Genomic DNA, 19556 nt, shown 5'->3' with positions numbered 1-19556 from the left:
CTCACGTCCTCCTTGTTTCCACACATGTATTTATAGTCCACAACAAGAAAGTCTCTTCTTTCAGCACCAAATCTTCACTGGATGTTAGATTGATTTCACTTTTACTACTGTTACGGGCACTACCACTTGCTTCTGTACTGTGTTTGTTATAACCTGGAAGTAATGGAGCATAATCGATTTCCCAGGAGGAACAATGAGTTTGCAGGCTTATCTGGAGGATACCAAACTTCTTTGGGCATTTCTTCAAAACTGGACGTTCATGTTTCTGTGTTGCTTTGCCAGCACTCCAAGTTACCAGGCCACTTCTGTAAGATGTGATCTGTATCAGATGAGATTAGGCCTGTGGCACAAAATCCACTCTTTATGTTTTCAGTCGAGTTTGCCAAAATCTTAGTTAGGGTATGCTTCAGAAGAGGTGGAAAAGCATCCTCAAAATGGTCCCACAAGTTTACTTCTTTCATTCAGTTAGCACGGCTTGCCACATTGCTTTCATTGGTCTGAAAAAGCTTTCATCTAGCAGTTGGAAGAGGTGGGTGCTTTTAGGGAGAAGGAGAATGAATTAAATATTTTTCTGCTAACACCCTTTGTTAATGTGACTGGATAAGTTGTCCCGTCATCACTGTTGGCCCATTTTGCTTCTTCATATAGGACAAAGTGATTGTAAAGAACCAGTCTTCAAACATCAATAGATTAGACCATCTGCTCTTATTTCTACTGAAACTGGGTCCCCATAGGTCACCTTCCTGCCATGTGTCCCACAAATGCTCAGATTTGTAAAGGACAAATAGAGGGAGCAGTTTTGCTGTCATCATTATTGAAATGGTAGATTTCAATGAATCATCTCTTTTTTCAGCACGCTTACTCCCTCATTTTGAAATTATCTGCTGTTTGCCCAGATCATCTGACATGTTGGTTTTGTCCTAATTGATTATATTGCTTAGGCAGCAGATTTTCCAATATTTGCTTTCTACTGGAGAAATACATTTAACTGTCACTCTGTTCACGTCTGCATGAGCTCTTTTAACATTTTCGCTTAGGCAAATGGAGAAATCTTCTGAATGCTGCTCGAGGCATAAATGCGTCCATTCTTCTCCGGGTAGTTGTTGGAAATTTTTTTCTCTTTTTGGCCACATTTATTAAGATATCTTTTCCCTAAATATCTAATACCCAAATTAGTAAAAGGAAATCCCAAATATGCAGCCCTCAAGATACATCACTTCAATGTTTCTTCTTCTTCCTCACTTAGAACTTATTGTCCTTCAATTTTTTTGGATGTGTGATAAATACATGGGGACTTTACATTTTCAAGATGTGGTGTTGTAAACAGAATGGATACAACAGTACACTACATAGACAGAGTGCCACTCAGTTATTCTACAGGGTCGATCTAGGTATACCACACAAATCACACACTCTTCTGAATGATAATTTGCCACACTGAAAATCATGAAAAAGCTTTATCTAAAAGTTTTGGGTTGTAATTACACAATACTTTAGTACCTTTTTTGCTTTTAGACATTCTTGACTTCGTCTGAGATTACCCCACAGAGTACACAATTTTGTAAAAACTATTGTTATTTTATAACTTCACACAAAACTCAGCAAACTTGCACGGCAGTTGTGTCAATGCCATAGCTACTGATCTCAATGACAACTTCAGTTATAACACTTTCCCACTGGTAGCAACAATACAAAGTTTCCACTTGATGATACTGTGTAAATTTTCAACAATGAGATTGTTCATCAGATATTTACCTAGGTAAACATTTGACCAAAAGTAAAAGTTGTGAATTTTGGGAAATATGATCTTGCACTCAGAATAACTGGTGCAGGGAACTGAAAATTAAAGTGACAATTCATTGCTAAGCAGCAGGAAAGAGCACATATTTGATACTGTCCAAAATCCTGCAGCTGTCTGACATCACTGTTTTATGGAACCTAAAATGTTCCTCTGGGGGTGCTGAGTATAATTTTAGTGATGAGCAATCTCCTTGTATGAGTCCTCACCTCAGCACTGGGGGAAAGAAACACCTCACACACACACACACACACACAGTACTAAATTTCCATAAGGTAAATAAAGTAACATTTTCAACACAAAAGTCAAAATAAGGAGCCCTGCAGTAGAGATTCCATTATGAACACACTGCTTATTTAAGAGCAGTTCTTCAAAAACATGACTGTAGCCTTTCTAAATTAATACCCACTCATCACTTCGAAGAACTGTCTTCTCTGCAGAAGTATCAGAAGAAGAAGATGTTAATGACACATCAGCTAAACTCCCTCTCACAAAAGGCAGATCAATATTCTTCATCTGAAAAGAAACATACGATATTTTAATAGTTTGAAATTATTTAAACTTAAAACCTTCTTACATTCCTACAGGTAAAAATTTACCCAATTATAAAATGAAGTGTTTCCCCAAATTCATCATTCGAAAAATACAGGGTCCCTTTATATTCGCAGACCACAATTCGAACAGGCTCAAGATTTCCTAATACACTGACACACTCGAAACAGTGTCGATGTTGCTTGAACCATCATGTGACATTTGACTCGCGCAGTGCTAGTGCAAAGGTACATGAGAAACTATGAACTAACCACTACAATCCTCTATTGCTCTGCTTATAATTTAACAATTTTGTGAAGCACAGGAGGAAATGGCACTAAATTCTAACAGCTTAAAACTAATGTTTTGTTCGAACAGATTTGCAATAAAAGTTCTCAGACTTGTATGGAAGCTGTACGGAAACTGTTTACAAACATTACGTGGCATTACTGTTTTTCAAGTACATGTAACATTCAAAAGCGAAATTTTGTCATTCACTTAATTCTGAACCCAGATCAATGTTTTAGTTGATTATGAGAGACTGAAATAATTTACTAAGTGAATTGCAAATGACAAATTTAGCTGCTGTTCACACATTAGAATATCAGGTAAAAATGTTACCAGCTTTTAATCAGCTTTATAACAATGGTGACAATCGAGAAGTAAAATTAATCCACAATAAAATGAGAAACAAACACAGTAAACCATTTTAAACTGTAATTGTTTACAATAAATTACAGTGGCAAGACCTTTCATGGAGATAGCACCAACAGATGTCAGTAGATCGTGGGACGAGCAAAGTTTGAGAATTGGACTGAATCGTGATTACGATCTTTTATTTAAATGTATTAGTTGCTCTTGTTACATATGACTCAAACACTAGAAGATCTTGCAGTCCGTGTTTCACACTTGCTCCAGCCCAGCACTACGCAAGGGTTGGAGGGGAAACAGTCGTCTCAGCTTGGCTGAAGACTTGGTGAGAGAAGGGAGGGAAGTAGTGAGAGAGCAGTAAATTATGCTATGTAGTGAACCATGGGAATCTACACCGTGTACTTTGGCTTTTTAGGAACATCTATCATGTTTATACTGCAGTTTGCCTGAATCCGTTTGTAGTGAGAATTGAACTGACTTTAGAATTGGATAAATACTCAACAATAGTGTTCATTTCTGCAGGAGATGGTAGAAATCTAGATAGTGGCCAGTGGTACATTTACATGTTTTGTGCTGCAGTGCTGTCAACACTCACTAGGACATGACGGGAATGAAAGCGGATGTGTCAGTTGCTGGTTCTATGCAGCCGATGAATGAAGACAGGTCCCATGGTAACTATAACTTTAGAAATCGCAACATATTCTGAAGAAAACCCCAAATATTTATGAAATGAAGATATAAATTTCACAGCTCTGCAATTAGGACACTGGTTAAAAATAATGATACTAAAGACGACACAGTTAGAAAGCAAAAAATGTAGAAAAGAAAATGGTCCACAAATTAATGTAAACCACTGTTTTCATTTATTTCATTTCTCCTTGTATTACTAAAAATGTAACAATCAATAAATGCCATAAATTTAGAATAAGCATAATGTTAACTTTTTAGGCAGATATTTTATGCCAATAAAATAGTTTGTAATTTTGATTAGTCAGAATATGTTAAAAATAAATTTTTCTCAAGAGGCCTCTTGAAAATAAAAGGGGGTCGTCTTATAATGAGGGTCATTTTATTCTCAGGTCAACGCAATAATATGGTTCAAAGGCTGTCAGAAGAGACAGATAAGCTCCACTCTATACAAACTCATTAACTAGCTTTTGGCTTCTGAAACCATATTCAAGTGGCATGTGACTGTCACGCCCACAAATGATATAGCTGTGATGATACAATACGCCACAAGTAGAACTCATTGTGTTACAATACAAATATAATGTTTTAATTGTACGCATTTGCTTACTTGTAACATACACAAACGAAAGTTCATTGCTAAAGAAATTGTAGAAGTCACACTGATCTAATAAGAGCATGGAAATCAGCTGATCTCTTTTGATTTGTGTAATTCTACTCCAGTGTTTAAAAGATAATCACTTACTCTCCGAAAGAAACCTAAGTATACACTTATATTTAAAAAGAAAGATGATGAGACTTACCCAACAAAAGCGCTGGCAGGTCGATAGACACACAAATAAACACAAACATACACACAAAACTCTAGCTTTCGCAACCAACGGTTGCCTCGTCAGGAAAGAGGGAAGGAGAAGGAAAGACAAAAGGATTGGGTTTTAAGGGAGAGGGTAAGGAGTCATTCCAATCCCGGGAGCGGAAAGACTTACCTTAGGGGGAAAAAAGGACAGGTTTACACTCGCACACACACACATATCCATCCACACATACACAGACACAAGCAGACATTTGTAAAGGCCTTTACAAATGTCTGCTTGTGTCTGTGTATGTGTGGATGGATATGTGTGTGTGTGCGAGTGTAAACCTGTCCTTTTTTCCCCCTAAGGTAAGTCTTTCCGCTCCCGGGATTGGAATGACTCCTTACCCTCTCCCTTAAAACCCAATCCTTTTGTCTTTCCTTCTCCTTCCCTCTTTCCTGACGAGGCAACCGTTGGTTGCGAAAGCTAGAGTTTTGTGTGTATGTTTGTGTTTATTTGTGTGTCTATCGACCTGCCAGCGCTTTTGTTGGGTAAGTCTCATCATCTTTCTTTTTAAATATATTTTTCCCACGTGGAATGTTTCCCTCTATTATATAAGTATACACTTATATTGATTTCACTGATAAACTGTGATGAATATGGTGCAGGTACAACAAAATAATGAAAAGTAGTTTTTAGATAATCCTGACACCTATGTAATTGAAAAGAGGACATAAAATGAAACGATCTACATTTAAATTAAGTGTGAACTATATTCCACGTTGATATTAATTCCAACTGTTGTTGTAGTGGCACCATTTTCCTTTCTGAACTGTATGCAGAAAGTCTACATCTACACCCATATTCCACAAGCTACCTTACAATTTGAGGTGGGGAGTACCTCTGCTACACTATCATTTCCTACTTTTATGTTCCACTCAAGAAACCTGTGTGAGAAAACCGAATGTTGATAAACAGTACACAAAGTATGTCACAACACGATCAACAAAAACATATAGTAACATGAACAACAAAAAATATAGTAACATGATCAACAAAAAATGTAGTCAGTTTATTGCAGTGTCCAACTTCTCACATGCTCCATTTGACAAGGTACACAGCTTACTGGATTGACTTAATTACACTATCCTAAACGCAAACTGATTGACTGACAGAGGGGGTCATTGAGTAACTGTCAGCCTGTGAAGTGTTAGTGCCAATCTTATACTATAGTGCCATTGCCCCACTGGTGCAGATACTAAAGTGGCGGCAAACAATGTTCTTAGATGTGTGATACCCCTATTTTTTTTTCCTCTCTCTTTTTCCATTTTTGTACTATTAACTTGGGTGAGCATGGACCCAGCATTTCTCCAGCACTGGCAAAAGCAGTTGCACCTACAGAAGGAGCAGTAGCAACAGGATCAGATGCATGCGCTGATTAACCAGTATGTGAACTTGCTTTGCTTCGTTATCTCACTGTTGACGGGCCAGGCACTCACTACACAGTTTTCTTCACCACCCCTGAAATTGTTTGCTGGTTGTCCAGCAGCATGGGTTTATATGTACTTGTCCAAAATCTGAAGCCTTCTACTGACCCTGAGGAAGTTACTCTTAATGAGCTTTGTCAGTTGCTTGCACAGTATTTCAGTCATCAAATACATGTATTGGCACCACTGTTGCAATTTAAACCATATCACAAGTGCCCTGGATAGTCATGTGCAGCCTGGATCACTGATGTGCCAGACCTCTTGCACAAGTGTCATTTTGAGTGTCCCAAATGTGCTGCGTTTATGCAGACCCGCTAATTCAAGACATGATTGGTTAGCTCCTGATCCCAAGGTTCAGACTAGGGTATTGACCTTGAGGGTTTATGTATTTGCAGTGCTATCGAGTCTCTGACTACAGCCCTGTTTCACCTGGCTTCTAATGCAGAGATGGAGCACTTAGTGCATACATCTAAGAACCAAGTGAATTAGTCCATGCCCGCCTCTTCCTGTGACAACTAGTTGCCGTGTTTTTGAGCTACATACTGGTTGACATCCCCGAACCGGTGCAGTCTGGCAGAATGTTTGCACTGGTTGACATCCCCGAGCAGGTGCAGTCTGGCAGAATATTTTGCACAGGCTCCTGGATTTGCTGCATCCTGAGTCGCATGCCACAGACCATCACGGATGCCACATTTTCCTCCAGGTCAGCCATTTGGGCCCAGTTCTTCAGGCGGTGGCTGCTGGGTGTCATGCTGGGCCACAAAGGTTGGCAGTTGTTTGTTGTGGATGTCAGCACAGAGCAACTGACCCACCGTGCAATCAGCTATGCTGATGCCCTGTTGGGCCTCCATGATCGCAATCTTCTGGTCAGTCGAGTGGCAGGGTTTGTGCGACACTGTTGTGGGTGGGGGCCCCCACTTGCAGCAGCGTGCTCCCTGTTGCCGCTCCCTCCACATTCTCCCATCACCCGCAGTCTCAGCCCCTAGTGAGGCTTTCACCTGCACGTGTTGATGTGGAGCCTATGGCTTTTGATCAGTACTCCCCCTCCTCCGCCTCCTTGCTCCTAGCCATCAGAGGTGGCCCCGCCACTGCTGCCAACAGACCCCCAACTGCCTCAGCCCCTGGGCCCTTTAATCAGAGCCAGTCGTGTCAGCATTGCTTCTTTGGCAGACAGTCTGCTACAGAATTCTCCATGGACCTATCTGTTTTTATGCTGAAGGTTGCAGCCCAAGGTTGGTCATTTTCACCCTACACGGCCTTTTCAAAGTGGAGGAATTTAGTAACCCTGCCAGCAAACATTGTGATGCTGGCAGACAAGCTTGCATGGGTAGTGCAGTGGAACAGTGCAGGAATCTGCCATGTGGGGTGCACACAACACTTAGTATGGGGAGACCCACTGACAGAGATAATCACCTGCATGTGGCAGTGGGCAAGGCTGGCCAGTGCTTACATAGAGTGCAACCATTGCAGACCTCGTCTTGCGATTTACATTGTGTGTTGCTGCCAAAAGCTTAGCAAATAGCTGTCAATGTGAGTTGTGTGCTGTTTCATTTCCATGCCCATTGCTCTGTGGGCTCAGATTCTCTCCTCCCTGTAGATAGATTCACATCATCCACCACCTGATGATGCTGACTAGCTCTCTCAGAGAAATATTTCAGGATACACAAAATGTGATCTGGTATCAGACCTGGCAGCCATATAATGAATCAAATAGAAAACAATAATAAGTTAATTAATATAATCAATTTCTCTTCAAGTTATGCTCTGTATTGTATTGTATGTTAACCGGGGGCCTAGAAAAGACAGAGGCTCCACCCCCGCCGCAGCCGCAGTAGTCCACAACCCCACGACGACTACCGCAGTCCACTTCACCCCTCTGCCGCCCCACACCAAACCACTCTTTCAGGGTTATTGTGCAGTTCGGCCCACAGTGGACCACTCCCCCCCCCCTCCCCCCCCCCCCAGAGGAATGTCTTACACCAGACAAGTGTAGCCCTTATGTTTGCGCAGTAGAGTAATGGTGGTGTACGTGTACATGGGGAACTTGTTTGCACAGTAATTGCCAACATAATGTAGCTGAGGTGGAATAAGGGGAACCAGCCCACATTCGCCGAGGCAGATGGAAAACTGCATAAAAACCATCCACAGACTGGCCCGCTCACCGGACCTTAACACAAGTCCACCGGGCGGATCCTCGCCAGGGATCAGGCATTCCTTCCCCATCCTGAAAGCTGTGCGTTAGATCGCACAGCTAACCGGGCAGGCAAGTTATGCTTTACTTACAGTTAAAAGTTTAACCCTTCCCATTTTTTTTCTGAACATGTTCTGCCCAGCTGTATAAGGTTTGTAATGAACTGACAGCTCTACATAAGAAAGGCAGAAATATGAATTTGCCTGAGGATTTCATTACCTGTTGTGGGTAACATAGAATAATAACTGGAGTTTTGTTCAGTTTTGTCAATAATCTTTCTGTCTGTATTTCATGAGGCATTATCAGGATAAAGTACAGCTTTAATGTTACATATCTCACAATAAATTATAGTTTATCTTTTAGATATTTCATTTCTTTCATTACAAACCTCAAACTCCTCTATTAATTTCTTTCTGTTTGGTGTTATTTATTTTCTCGTTCAGCCTCCATTCAGTGAGGGAAGATAGCAGTTTTCCCCACTCTCTAGAATTTCTGTTCTGTAATATTGCACACAAGAAGAGTGATGAATTTTCCCCCATTACAAAGATGTCTCTGCCCTTTTGTTCATTATCGTTTTAACCAAAGGTGTAAAGGACACATCTGTCCAAAACTGCTACTTCCGAAAGCAAGGAGAGTATTTTTTCACACCTTTTGTGAGTCATTCTTGTATATCTTTCGCAGCCAAAATACTGGTCAATCATTGCTCACTCCTTCCATAAACATTGTGTTCTAGAGTAACTGCTCATTTTACAGACTGAATTGACTGTTATGATCAATTGTATTTTAGGGATAAAGAAGGTACTGAGGCATGTCACTAACATTTTGTCACAGAAAGATACAGACACAACTTCCTTGTTACAATAATAAGTACACAATTCATATGGTTATAGTTTCTTCTACAGAATCCATTAGTGTAGATGAGATGTCCTGAACCATTGATTGTGCATGCTTGTGCCACATGAATAACTATTCAAGATGTGCTGTCAAAACAGGATGATTAAGGTTTTTATCTCTTCTATTGCAATAAGATGAAACGAGAGAAAAACATAACCATTTTGTGAATCACAAAGGTAAAATATTCTTTGGAATACAGCATTTGAGAAGTATTCTACTTTAAACATACTGTGTTCTCAACCCTAACTGCAGTTCTACCTAATATGTAAGGTTCTTTACGCTTGTTGTCAGTACACAGGATGTTTCATGAGGAATAGTAAATATTTTAGGAAGGGTATTGTTGTACAGAGTAACTCGAATAAAATACTGTGTGTGCGCAATTTTTATTGATTACAGAAATATAACTGGTTACAGAGATAACTTTGCATTTTGCATATTGCTACTCCAGTTACTTTGGTTTATGTTATTGATTGTCAGCTTTGTTTGGAAGTTAGAGTTGTGAAATTGTGCTTGCGTTTACACAACTGAGTATAAGTAGCTGACATGGTATTTATGAATGTTTTTGTAATGGATATGGTGTTGCTTAGTACAGTAGGCAATTTCCTGACTGCAGAATGCTAGATTCAAGTGTATTCACTTGTGATTTCATTAAACCCTGTTAGATGGTGCAACGCCTAGCAAGTATTCCTTATCTGAAAATACAAATGAACAGGGGGTGGAATAAGTAGATATTTATCCGTTGGTAGAACATAGCCCTTGAACAAGTAGACAAAGAAATATTACATGTACATATACAAGAATAAGTTCCATTAAGTATGCACAGCCTTTATCCTTATAATTTACAGCGGATTAAACACCTTCGAGAAGAAGATGGAAGTATATGGTTGGAGTTTTGTCACTGGATAGTTATAAATCATCAAATTGTCTCTTTAATATTGTTTACTGATGACGGTATGAATAATAAGTAACTCACATTGGTGTAATGACAAAAACTTACATGCTTTTGTCGAGATTCTCTCTAGGACACTTCTCTCTATATGTATGGTGCAATATGACAGGGAATCAGATGACTGGACCTGTTGTGTTGCCTCATCATCTTACAGGCCCCGTTAGCTAGACTTTCATGAAAATGAGCTTCCAGCATTCTTGGAAGAAGTTCCTTTGTCTACAAGGATGGCTAGGTTCTTTCAACATGACAAGGTCCCCACCCAATCTAGTCACCAAATTTGTCCGCCAGAATATGTATCTGAAGAATGGGGTTCAGGATACCTGATCTTCAATGATTTATTCACAGCTTATGCCATCTGGATTCTTTCCATTAACACAAGCTTTTCTGAACTGTGCACATGAGCTCTCTCTCTCTGCAACATAGCTCTCATTTTCAGAAACCAGATCTCACCATTCACTAATCCCTGTGCTCAACTGCCCATCCCATTCCTGCTCTCACTTTAGCACAACCCACACCTTCTATCCTGGTGCAACTCTCATAGCAATGATTTTGGCTAATACTTTGTACGCAACGCTGACTAAAGCAATACCACGATAATTTTCAGAGTTTGCTTTGTCCTCCTTCTTATGAATTGGGCATATAATAGCCATGTTCCACTGGTCTGGCATCTCTTCCTTTTCCCATATTTCCACTATCAGCTGATGTACCAATCTTGTTAGATGTTTACCTCCACTTTTGATCATCTCTGCTGAAATGTTGTTGCTACCTGGAGCCTTATTATTCCTTAGGCTTTTAATTGCCTTCCTAACTTCCTTTACTTTAGGTATAGGTACAGATCTTTCATCCTGACTAACATTCTGCCATGGTTGGTCACCCTCTGTTTCATTTTCTTCCAGAACTACTCTTTCTGTAGTGACATTCAGCAGCTCACTGAAATATTTATTCGGCCCATCAGTCTAGAACCTATTCTTCTCCTCCTATAAAATTTCCTTCTTTATCTCTGCAGAATACCGTACGTGACTGGAAGCCTTTCTTCAGTTCCTGAACACTCTTGTAGAATTTTCTTACTTCTTGATCATTACACTCTTCTTCTAGCTATGTAATTCACTCCTCTCTAATTCTCATTTCTTTCTTCTGCAAATTCTATCTGCCTCTGTCCTTTTCTTCATGAATTCTTCTGTATTAGATCTTTTGTCCTGTTTAACATTATCTTCCTTGCCTCATTTCTCTCTTCCACTGCCATTTTACAATCTCCATCGTACCATCCTGCCCTTTTCAGCTTCCTTCTAAACCTGAAACTTCTTCAGCAGTTTCTTATAGAGCAGGCGCGGCTCGTAATTAAAGGCTCTGAGGCGGAGCCGCCCCAAAATATATGTTAAAGTAAATTTCGCAAGAACGTATTACATAATTTAAATTATCAGGACGAATTTCGCATATTTCCCATTCCGATTAAAATAACGGCGGTCAACGTTTTTGGAACTGTTTGTTTCGATAGATGTTTTCCGAACGGTTAGTAGTGTTTAGGCTGCGCCTTGGAACGTCCGTAAGCTGCTTGTAGTAGCGGTTTGGGGGCGTGGCTTCTACATAGTACTGCTCTTTATGGGCGACCCGAAGGCTCAGAGCTTGCAGCCTAAGGGTGTCATACCAACCACCACACATTTTTCAGGTTCCACTATCTATGTAATAAAGGAAAGTAGAGTGGCCGAAACTTCGCTATCCAATCTCTGTCTCTGCACATCTCTACTACGCTTCGATGCGTCATTAATCGATGTTTAGTATTATTGTTTTGATAATGTTTTACTTAGTTGTTTTGTTTCAGCCATTGGCTATTTTATCCACATTTAGAATAAGTTTGCAAATATCCCGCCAGAGTGCACTACACTACAGTAACATACCAGTACTGCCATCTAGCGAGAGTTTCCTAAGTGGTTAGAGGACAAAGCGCGCGAAATTTGTCCCGTTACTTTACTTTCCTTGCTTGCTGATGCTGACTGCTTTTGTTGATACCGTGTAATATTAGCAAGTTTTTTTTTCGGAGTATATTTTGCAAGATTTTAGTGAGTTTTACTTGCTGGTGAATATCTGCGACATACCGAGAGTGTGAAACAAGCGCAATATGAATTCAGTGTGCAATTTAATAGGTAAAAACTTGGAACACGGCCATAGAATGAAAGTGAAAGAACTTTGTGCATCCAGATCCGCATTAAAGATCTCTCCGAAACGTGTCTTTCCACATGATTTGCTGCAAAGTGTCAGAAAATGTAATGATGACGTATAAAAACACTTACCAAAGATTTTAACTCGAAGTTAGCTTCTAATGATATTTAATACCTGATTATAGAAGATACAGTACGTAAAATTATGGGTAGAGAGTGATCTGCCCACCCCGTCCACCTGAATTCTTAGTTGTTTATGTCAGACTAATCTGTAGCATAACCCGAGGTCTATGTTGGCTCCGACCGATAAATGCCGCAGCCTTCCCCAGTATAGAGACCACGAGCCGCGCCTGTTATAGAGCCTCTTTAATCATACACCACTTCCCTTTGATGCTTTTCAGGGCTTGGCTTTGTTTAGCCTCACACTTCTTCTGCAGTTCTGTTTAATACTTTTTGGATACCCCCTTCTCATTCAATCTGGAAACATTGTATCTTTGCGGAGCTTTTCTTTTCCCTCTGGATCTATATACAGCTATCTGTTGTCTGTATTTCACTCTTACCATATAATGATCCGAATCGTAGTCAGGCCCCAGCAGCTATCAACTTCAAAGATTTCAGACACATGTTCCCTGTCGACTACCAAATGGTCAATTTGATTAAAAGTAGTGCCATCTGGTGCGCGCCATGTGGCTTTCCTTATGTTCTTTCTCTGGAGCCATGTACTCTTCACTACCATTGCACTGGCCATGGCAAAGTCTATAAGTCTTTGCCCATTTTTATTCGACACCTCATGCAAGCTTTCACTTCCTACTGTTTCTCTAAAGGCTTCTTCTATTCCCACTTTTGCACTGAAGTAACCCATCACTATCTTTACATAATTCCTTGGTACGCCTTTTAATTTCTGTTCCAGTCGACCATAAAACTCATCTTTTACTTCATCCTCATCATCATCTGTGGGTGCACACACACATGCTAGAGTGATGTTGAAGATGTGGGCCCTCATTCTCAAAGTACACATCCTTTCATTTAGAGGGTTAACATTTATGACTGCTGCTTTATACTTACTGTCTACAAGAAAGCCAGTACCACCTACTATACCACTGTCTCCTCCACTATACATAATTGTGTAATTACTACTTCTTATGGTACCATCCCCCCCATGAACCATGGACCTTGCCGTTGGTGGGGAGGCTTGTGTGCCTCAGCGATACAGATAGCCGTACCGTAGGTACAACCACAACGGAGGGGTATCTGTTGAGAGGCCAGACAAACGTGTGGTTCCTGAAGAGGGGCAGCAGCCTTTTCAGTAGTTGCAAGGGCAACAGTCTGGATGATTGACTAATCTGGCCTTGTAATAATAACCAAAATGGCCTTGCTGTGCTGGTACTGCGAGCGGCTGAAAGCAAGGGGAAACTACGGCCGTAATTTTTCCCGAGGGCATGCAGCTTTACTGTATGATTAAATGATGATGGCGTCCTCTTGGGTAAAATATTCTGGAGGTAAAATAGTCCCCCATTCGGATCTCCGGGCGGGGACTACTCAAGAGGATGTCGTTATCAGGAGAAAGAAAACTGGCGTTCTACGGATCGGAGCGTGGAATGTCAGATCCCTTAATCGGGCAGGTAGGTTAGAAAATTTAAAAAGGGAAATGGATAGGTTAAAGTTAGATATAGTGGGAATTAGTGAAGTTCGGTGGCAGGAGGAACAAGACTTCTGGTCAGGTGACTACAGGGTTATAAACACAAAGTCAAATAGGGGTAATGCAGGAGTAGGTTTAATAATGAATAGGAAAATAGGAATGCGGGTAAGCTACTACAAACAGCATAGTGAACGCATTATTGTGGCCAAGATAGATACAAAGCCCGCACCTACTACAGTAGTACAAGTTTATATGCCAACTAGCTCTGCAGGTGACGAAGAAATTGAAGAAATGTATGATGAAATAAAAGAAATTATTCAGATAGTGAAGGGAGACGAAAATTTAATAGTCATGGGTGACTGGAATTCGAGTGTAGGAAAAGGGAGAGAAGGAAACGTAGTAGGTGAATATGGATTGGGGCTAAGAAATGAAAGAGGAAGCCGCCTGGTAGAATTTTGCACAGAGCACAACTTCATAGCTAACACTTGGTTTAAGAATCATGATAGAAGGTTGTATACATGGAAGAACCCTGGAAATACTAAAAGGTATCAGATAGATTATATAATGGTAAGACAGAGATTTAGGAACCAGGTTTTAAATTGTAAGACATTTCCAGGGGCAGATGTGGACTCTGACCACAATTTATTGGTTATGACATGTAGATTAAAACTGAAGAAACTGCAAAAAGGTGGCAATTTAAGGAGATAGGACCTGGATAAACTGAAAGAACCAGAGGTTGTAGAGAGTTTCAGGGAGAGCATAAGGGAACAATTGACAGGAATGAGGGAAAGAAATACAGTAGAAGAAGAATGGGTAGCTCTGAGGGATGAAGTAGTGAAGGCAGCAGAGGATCAAGTAGGTAAAAAGACAAGGGCTAGTAGAAATCCTTGGGTAACAGAAGAAATATTGAATTTAATTGATGAAAGGAGAAAATATAAAAATGCAGTAAGTGAAGCAGGCAAAAAGGAATACAAACGTCTCAAAAATGAGATCGACAGGAAGTGCAAAATGGCTAAGCAGGCATGGCGAGAGAACAAATGTAAGGATGTGGAGGCTTATCTCACTAGGGGTAAGATAGATACTGCCTACAGGAAAATTAAAGAGACCTTTGGAGATAAGAGAACCACTTGTATGAACATCAAGAGCTCAGATGGAAACCCAGTTCTAAGCAAAGAAGGGAAAGCAGAAAGGTGGAAGGAGTATATAGAGGGTCTATACAAGGGCGATGCACTTGAGGACAATATTATGGAAATGGAAGAGGATGTAGATGAAGATGAAATGGGAGATACGATACTGCGTGAAGAGTTTGACAGAGCACTGAAAGACCTAAGTCGAAACAAGGCCCCCGGAGTAGACAACATTCCATTGGAACTACTGACGGCCTTGGGAGAGCCAGTCCTGACAAAACTCTACCATCTGGTGAGCAAGATGTATGAAACAGGCGAAATACCCTCAGACTTCAAGAAGAATATAATAATTCCAATCCCAAAGAAAGCAGGTGTGGACAGATGTGAAAATTACCGAACAATCAGTTTAATAAGCCACAGCTGCAAAATACTAACACGAATTCTTTACAGACGAATGGAAAAACTAGTAGAAGCCGACCTCGGGGAAGATCAGTTTGGATTCCGTAGAAATACTGGAACACGTGAGGCAATACTGACCTTACGACTTATCTTAGAAGAAAGATTAAGGAAAGGCAAACCTACATTCCTAGCATTTGTAGACTTAGAGAAAGCTTTTGACAATGTTGACTGGAATACTCTCTTTCAAATTCTAAAGGTGGAAGGGGTAAAATACAGGGAGCGAAAGGCTATTTACAATTTGTATAGAAACCAGATGGCAGTTATAAGAGTCGAGGGGCATGAAAGAGAAGCAGTGGTTGGGAAGGGAGTAAGACAGGGTTGTAGCCTCTCCCCGATGCTATTCAATCTGTATATTGAGCAAGCAGTAAAGGAAACAAAAGAAAAATTCGGAGTAGGTATTAAAATCCATGGAGAAGAAATAAAAACGTTGAGGTTCACCGATGACATTGTAATTCTATCAGAGACAGCAAAGGACTTGGAAGAGCAGTTGAACGGAATGGATAGTGTCTTGAAGGGAGGATATAAGATGAACATCAACAAAAGCAAAACGAGGATAATGGAATGTAGTCGAATTAAGTCGGGTGATGTTGAGGGTATTAGATTAGGAAATGAGACACTTAAAGTAGTAAAGGAGTTTTGCTATTTGGGGAGCAAAATAACTGATGATGGTCGAAGTAGAGAGGATATAAAATGTAGACTGGCAATGGCAAGGAAAGCATTTCTGAAGAAGAGAAATTTGTTAACATCGAGTATAGATTTAAGTGTCAGGAAGTCATTTCTGAAAGTATTTGTATGGAGTGTAGCCATGTATGGAAGCGAAACATGGACGGTAAATAGTTTGGACAAGAAGAGAATAGAAGCTTTCGAAATGTGGTGCTACAGAAGAATGCTGAAGATTAGATGGGTAGATCACATAACTAATGAGGAAGTATTGAATAGGATTGGGGAGAAGAGAAGTTTGTGGCACAACTTGACCAGAAGATGGGATCGGTTGGTAGGACATGTTCTGAGGCATCAATTTAGTATTGGAGGGCAGCGTGGAGGGTAAAAATCGTAGGGGGAGACCAAGAGATGAATACACTAAGCAGATTCAAAAAGATGTAGGTTGCAGTAGGTACTGGGAGATGAAGAAGCTTGCACAGGATAGAGTAGCATGGAGTGCTGCATCAAACCAGTCTCAGGACTGAAGACCACAACAACAACAATGGTACCATCTCCTTTCCATCTGACCTCCTCCTATACAGTACCTCTCCATCTCTTGTTTGAGTCCATGTAGAGCTCCTGGTTTGTTCAAAGTTCTTACATTCCAAGTAGCAAAGTATATATCATTTTTCCGTTTATGGTGTCCTTTTCCTTGCATGAGTTGTTCATCAGTATCATCAGCCCAGCTGTTCCTACCTCTGTTTTTTTCTGATATGGGTTTGTTAGCCCCATGATCAGCCCCCAACCTGGAGGGCTTGGATTTGTATTGGGTTTACTCCCTTAGGGAGACTGGCTTCACCATGCCTCTAGAGCCCTCCCTGCCCTACGTTGTAAGAAATTGAAAATGATAAGGAATGAGGATTGGACAGGAACAGGTTATCAATAGGGCGTTGTGGGACACACTTTGTCTGACTTCTCTCCGTTGGCCTGTCCTGCATGGGTGGTCGTGCTGGTAGCTACGTTACCGCGGCATAGCCCTCTGGATCCAGAGCACCCAAACCACCTCGCCAGCATGTAAATACAGGAGTAGCTCTGTCTGTTACACAAAGAAAAGCCTGACCCCTAAGACAGTGAAATGGGTAATGGAACTTTGTTTATGTTAGTGAACATAAACAATGTTAAAAAATTATTTAATTTGTTACATAATGTACATGTGCTACTTCAATGTCACAGTGCATGGATACACACTCCTATCCACATCCCTCTGCACACACTGCTTGGCAGCAATGCCGTGCATGCCGACACACTGTGCAGGGGACAGCTTTGGGATGGGGTGTAGTTTCGGGGAGGGGGCAGTTTGGAATGGGGCACATCATAAGCTACACTTGCCCAATCAGCAAGACACATGAGGGCAACTGACTTTATTGCACATACAATAGCTTACTAACTCACTATCAGTCATTATAACAAAACTACTGACATGCGAATGTAGCCACGTGTGATAACTTATCATCGTCATCTTGGACAGTTTCCAGCCACTGGCTGGGTCTGTCGGGAACACAAGCCTCTCCATCGTGTTCTGTCTTTCCACCATTCCCCCTCTTCCACCTTCGTCCAGTTCTCTCCTCTTCTCATCACACATTCCTTCACTCCCTTCACCCATCTATCCCTTGGTCTTCCTCTGGGCCTCTTCCCCTCCAGTTGCAGATCAAACATCCTCTTTGGAATTCTTCCCTCATCCATTCTCTTCATGTGTCCATACCACTGCAGTCTTGATTTTTCTATCCTGTCCTGTACTGGTTCCTCCTTTAGTCTTTCCCTCACATACACATTTCGCAATCTGTCTCGTCTTGTTACACCTAACCTGTTCCTCCGGAACTTCATTTCACTAGCCTGTATTCTACTTTTGTCGCTTTTGTGCATTACCCATGTCTCACTTCCGTATGCCAATATGGGGACAAAGTAGGTTCGGTATATAATTCCCTTGGATTTCTGTGGCACCTCCTTGCTCCAAATAAGCCCCCTAATACATTTGTAGAAGTGCCCTGCTTTTCTGCACCTTTCATTTATTTCCATTGCGTTTCCCCCCTTACTTTCAATCACCCTTCCCAGGTACTTGAAGTTCTCTACCACTTGTAGTTTTTCCCCTCCACAAGTTATATCCACATTTGGCCTATTCTTCTTCCTTGTTGTGACGATTATTTCACTTTTCTTTGCAGAGAAATGCATTCCATATTGTGCTGCCGTTGCCTCCCATGCATCTAACTGCTCTTGCACCTCCTTCTCGCAATTTCCTCATAACATCAGGTCATCGGCAAAAAGCACTGCTTTCATTTTATGATCTCCAATTGCATCTGATACTTGCTGTAGGATTTCATCCATAACAATAATAAACAATAAAGGCGAAAGTGCACTTCCCTGTCGCAGCCCATTTTCCAGCTTGAACCATGCAGTACGTTCCCTCCCCACTTTCACACAACTCTCACTTCCCTCATACATTTTTCTGACTTTTCGTGTTATCTCTTCATCTATCCCTTTTGCGTTCAGCACATCCCAGAGCTTGTCTCTACAGATACTGTCATACGCCTTCTCAATATCCAAAAAGGCCATGATTAAGTCCTTCCCGTACTCATAGTGCCTCTCCTGCAGTTGCCTTACCGCAAATATGAGGTCCGTTGTTGAACTTCCCGGTCTGAAACCGTACTGCTCCTCTTGCAGTCTACTTTCAATACTGCTTCTTATTCTCTTCTCCAGGATCTTTTCATAGATTTTTCCACAGTGGCATAGCAGGGTGATTCCTCTGTAGTTCTCACATCTCCTTTTATCCCCTTTTTTGAAGATCGGGACTATAATTCCTTTCTTCCAATCGTCAGGAATTCTGTTCTCCTTCCACACCACCCTCAGCACTCTGTATAGCCACTGGGTTCCTACTTCTCCTGCTGCTCGTATCATATCCACTGTTACTTCGTCCCAACCTGGTGCCTTGCCCCCTTTCATCCTCTTTATGGCTTCTTCCACTTCATTCCAAGTTAGATCATCAATTTCCCCACTATTATAATCGTCTGTTGCCTTAGGCTCTCCATCGCTGTTAGTTACCCGCTTGGCGGCATTCAACAGAATTAGAATCAGTCAATGCATTCATAATTAGAATCAGTCAATGCATAAAAATACTTTGACGTAGAGATACGATATGAAATGATCCCATAGGCTCAGTTGTTTGTTTTCTTCTCATGCTCAATACACACTTGGAACAGGAAGAAATCCTAACATGTGGTAGCATGCTAAGCACCTTCTGCCGTGCAGTTCACAATGGTTTGCCATAGATGCAGGTTTGTTCTGCCTTCCGTTTATGCTACAAAATTCACTTGAATTATATATTCTTAAAAATACAACAGCCATACTATAAATATGAGAAGTTTTGTGCATGCCTACCAGAAGTTTACATCACTCTCCACAGAAACTAGTGCTATGAAGGCAACTGAAATGTGATAGTGACACCACTCTTGGTTCTCAATGGAGAGAGGAGAAAACTTCCAGGTGGCATAAATCTT

The 19556-nt window shown here is 41.0% G+C and overlaps 1 protein-coding gene across 1 annotated transcript in view; it reads right to left on the bottom strand.

Moving 5' to 3' along the window:
• Positions 1-19556, bottom strand: part of LOC126188749 (structural maintenance of chromosomes protein 1A-like) — a 261744-nt gene that overhangs the window by 108771 nt on the left and 133417 nt on the right. Inside the window, exon 15 of the mRNA XM_049930359.1 lies at positions 2208-2314. Within this exon, the coding sequence (XP_049786316.1) occupies positions 2208-2314 (107 nt within the window). The remainder of the gene's footprint in view (positions 1-2207; positions 2315-19556) is intronic.

This window comes from Schistocerca cancellata, chromosome 5 (genome assembly GCF_023864275.1).
Source record: "Schistocerca cancellata isolate TAMUIC-IGC-003103 chromosome 5, iqSchCanc2.1, whole genome shotgun sequence".
NCBI lineage: Eukaryota > Metazoa > Arthropoda > Insecta > Orthoptera > Acrididae > Schistocerca > Schistocerca cancellata.
Note: the sequence above shows the minus strand (reverse complement) of the source record. Positions and strands in the feature narration are given on the sequence as shown.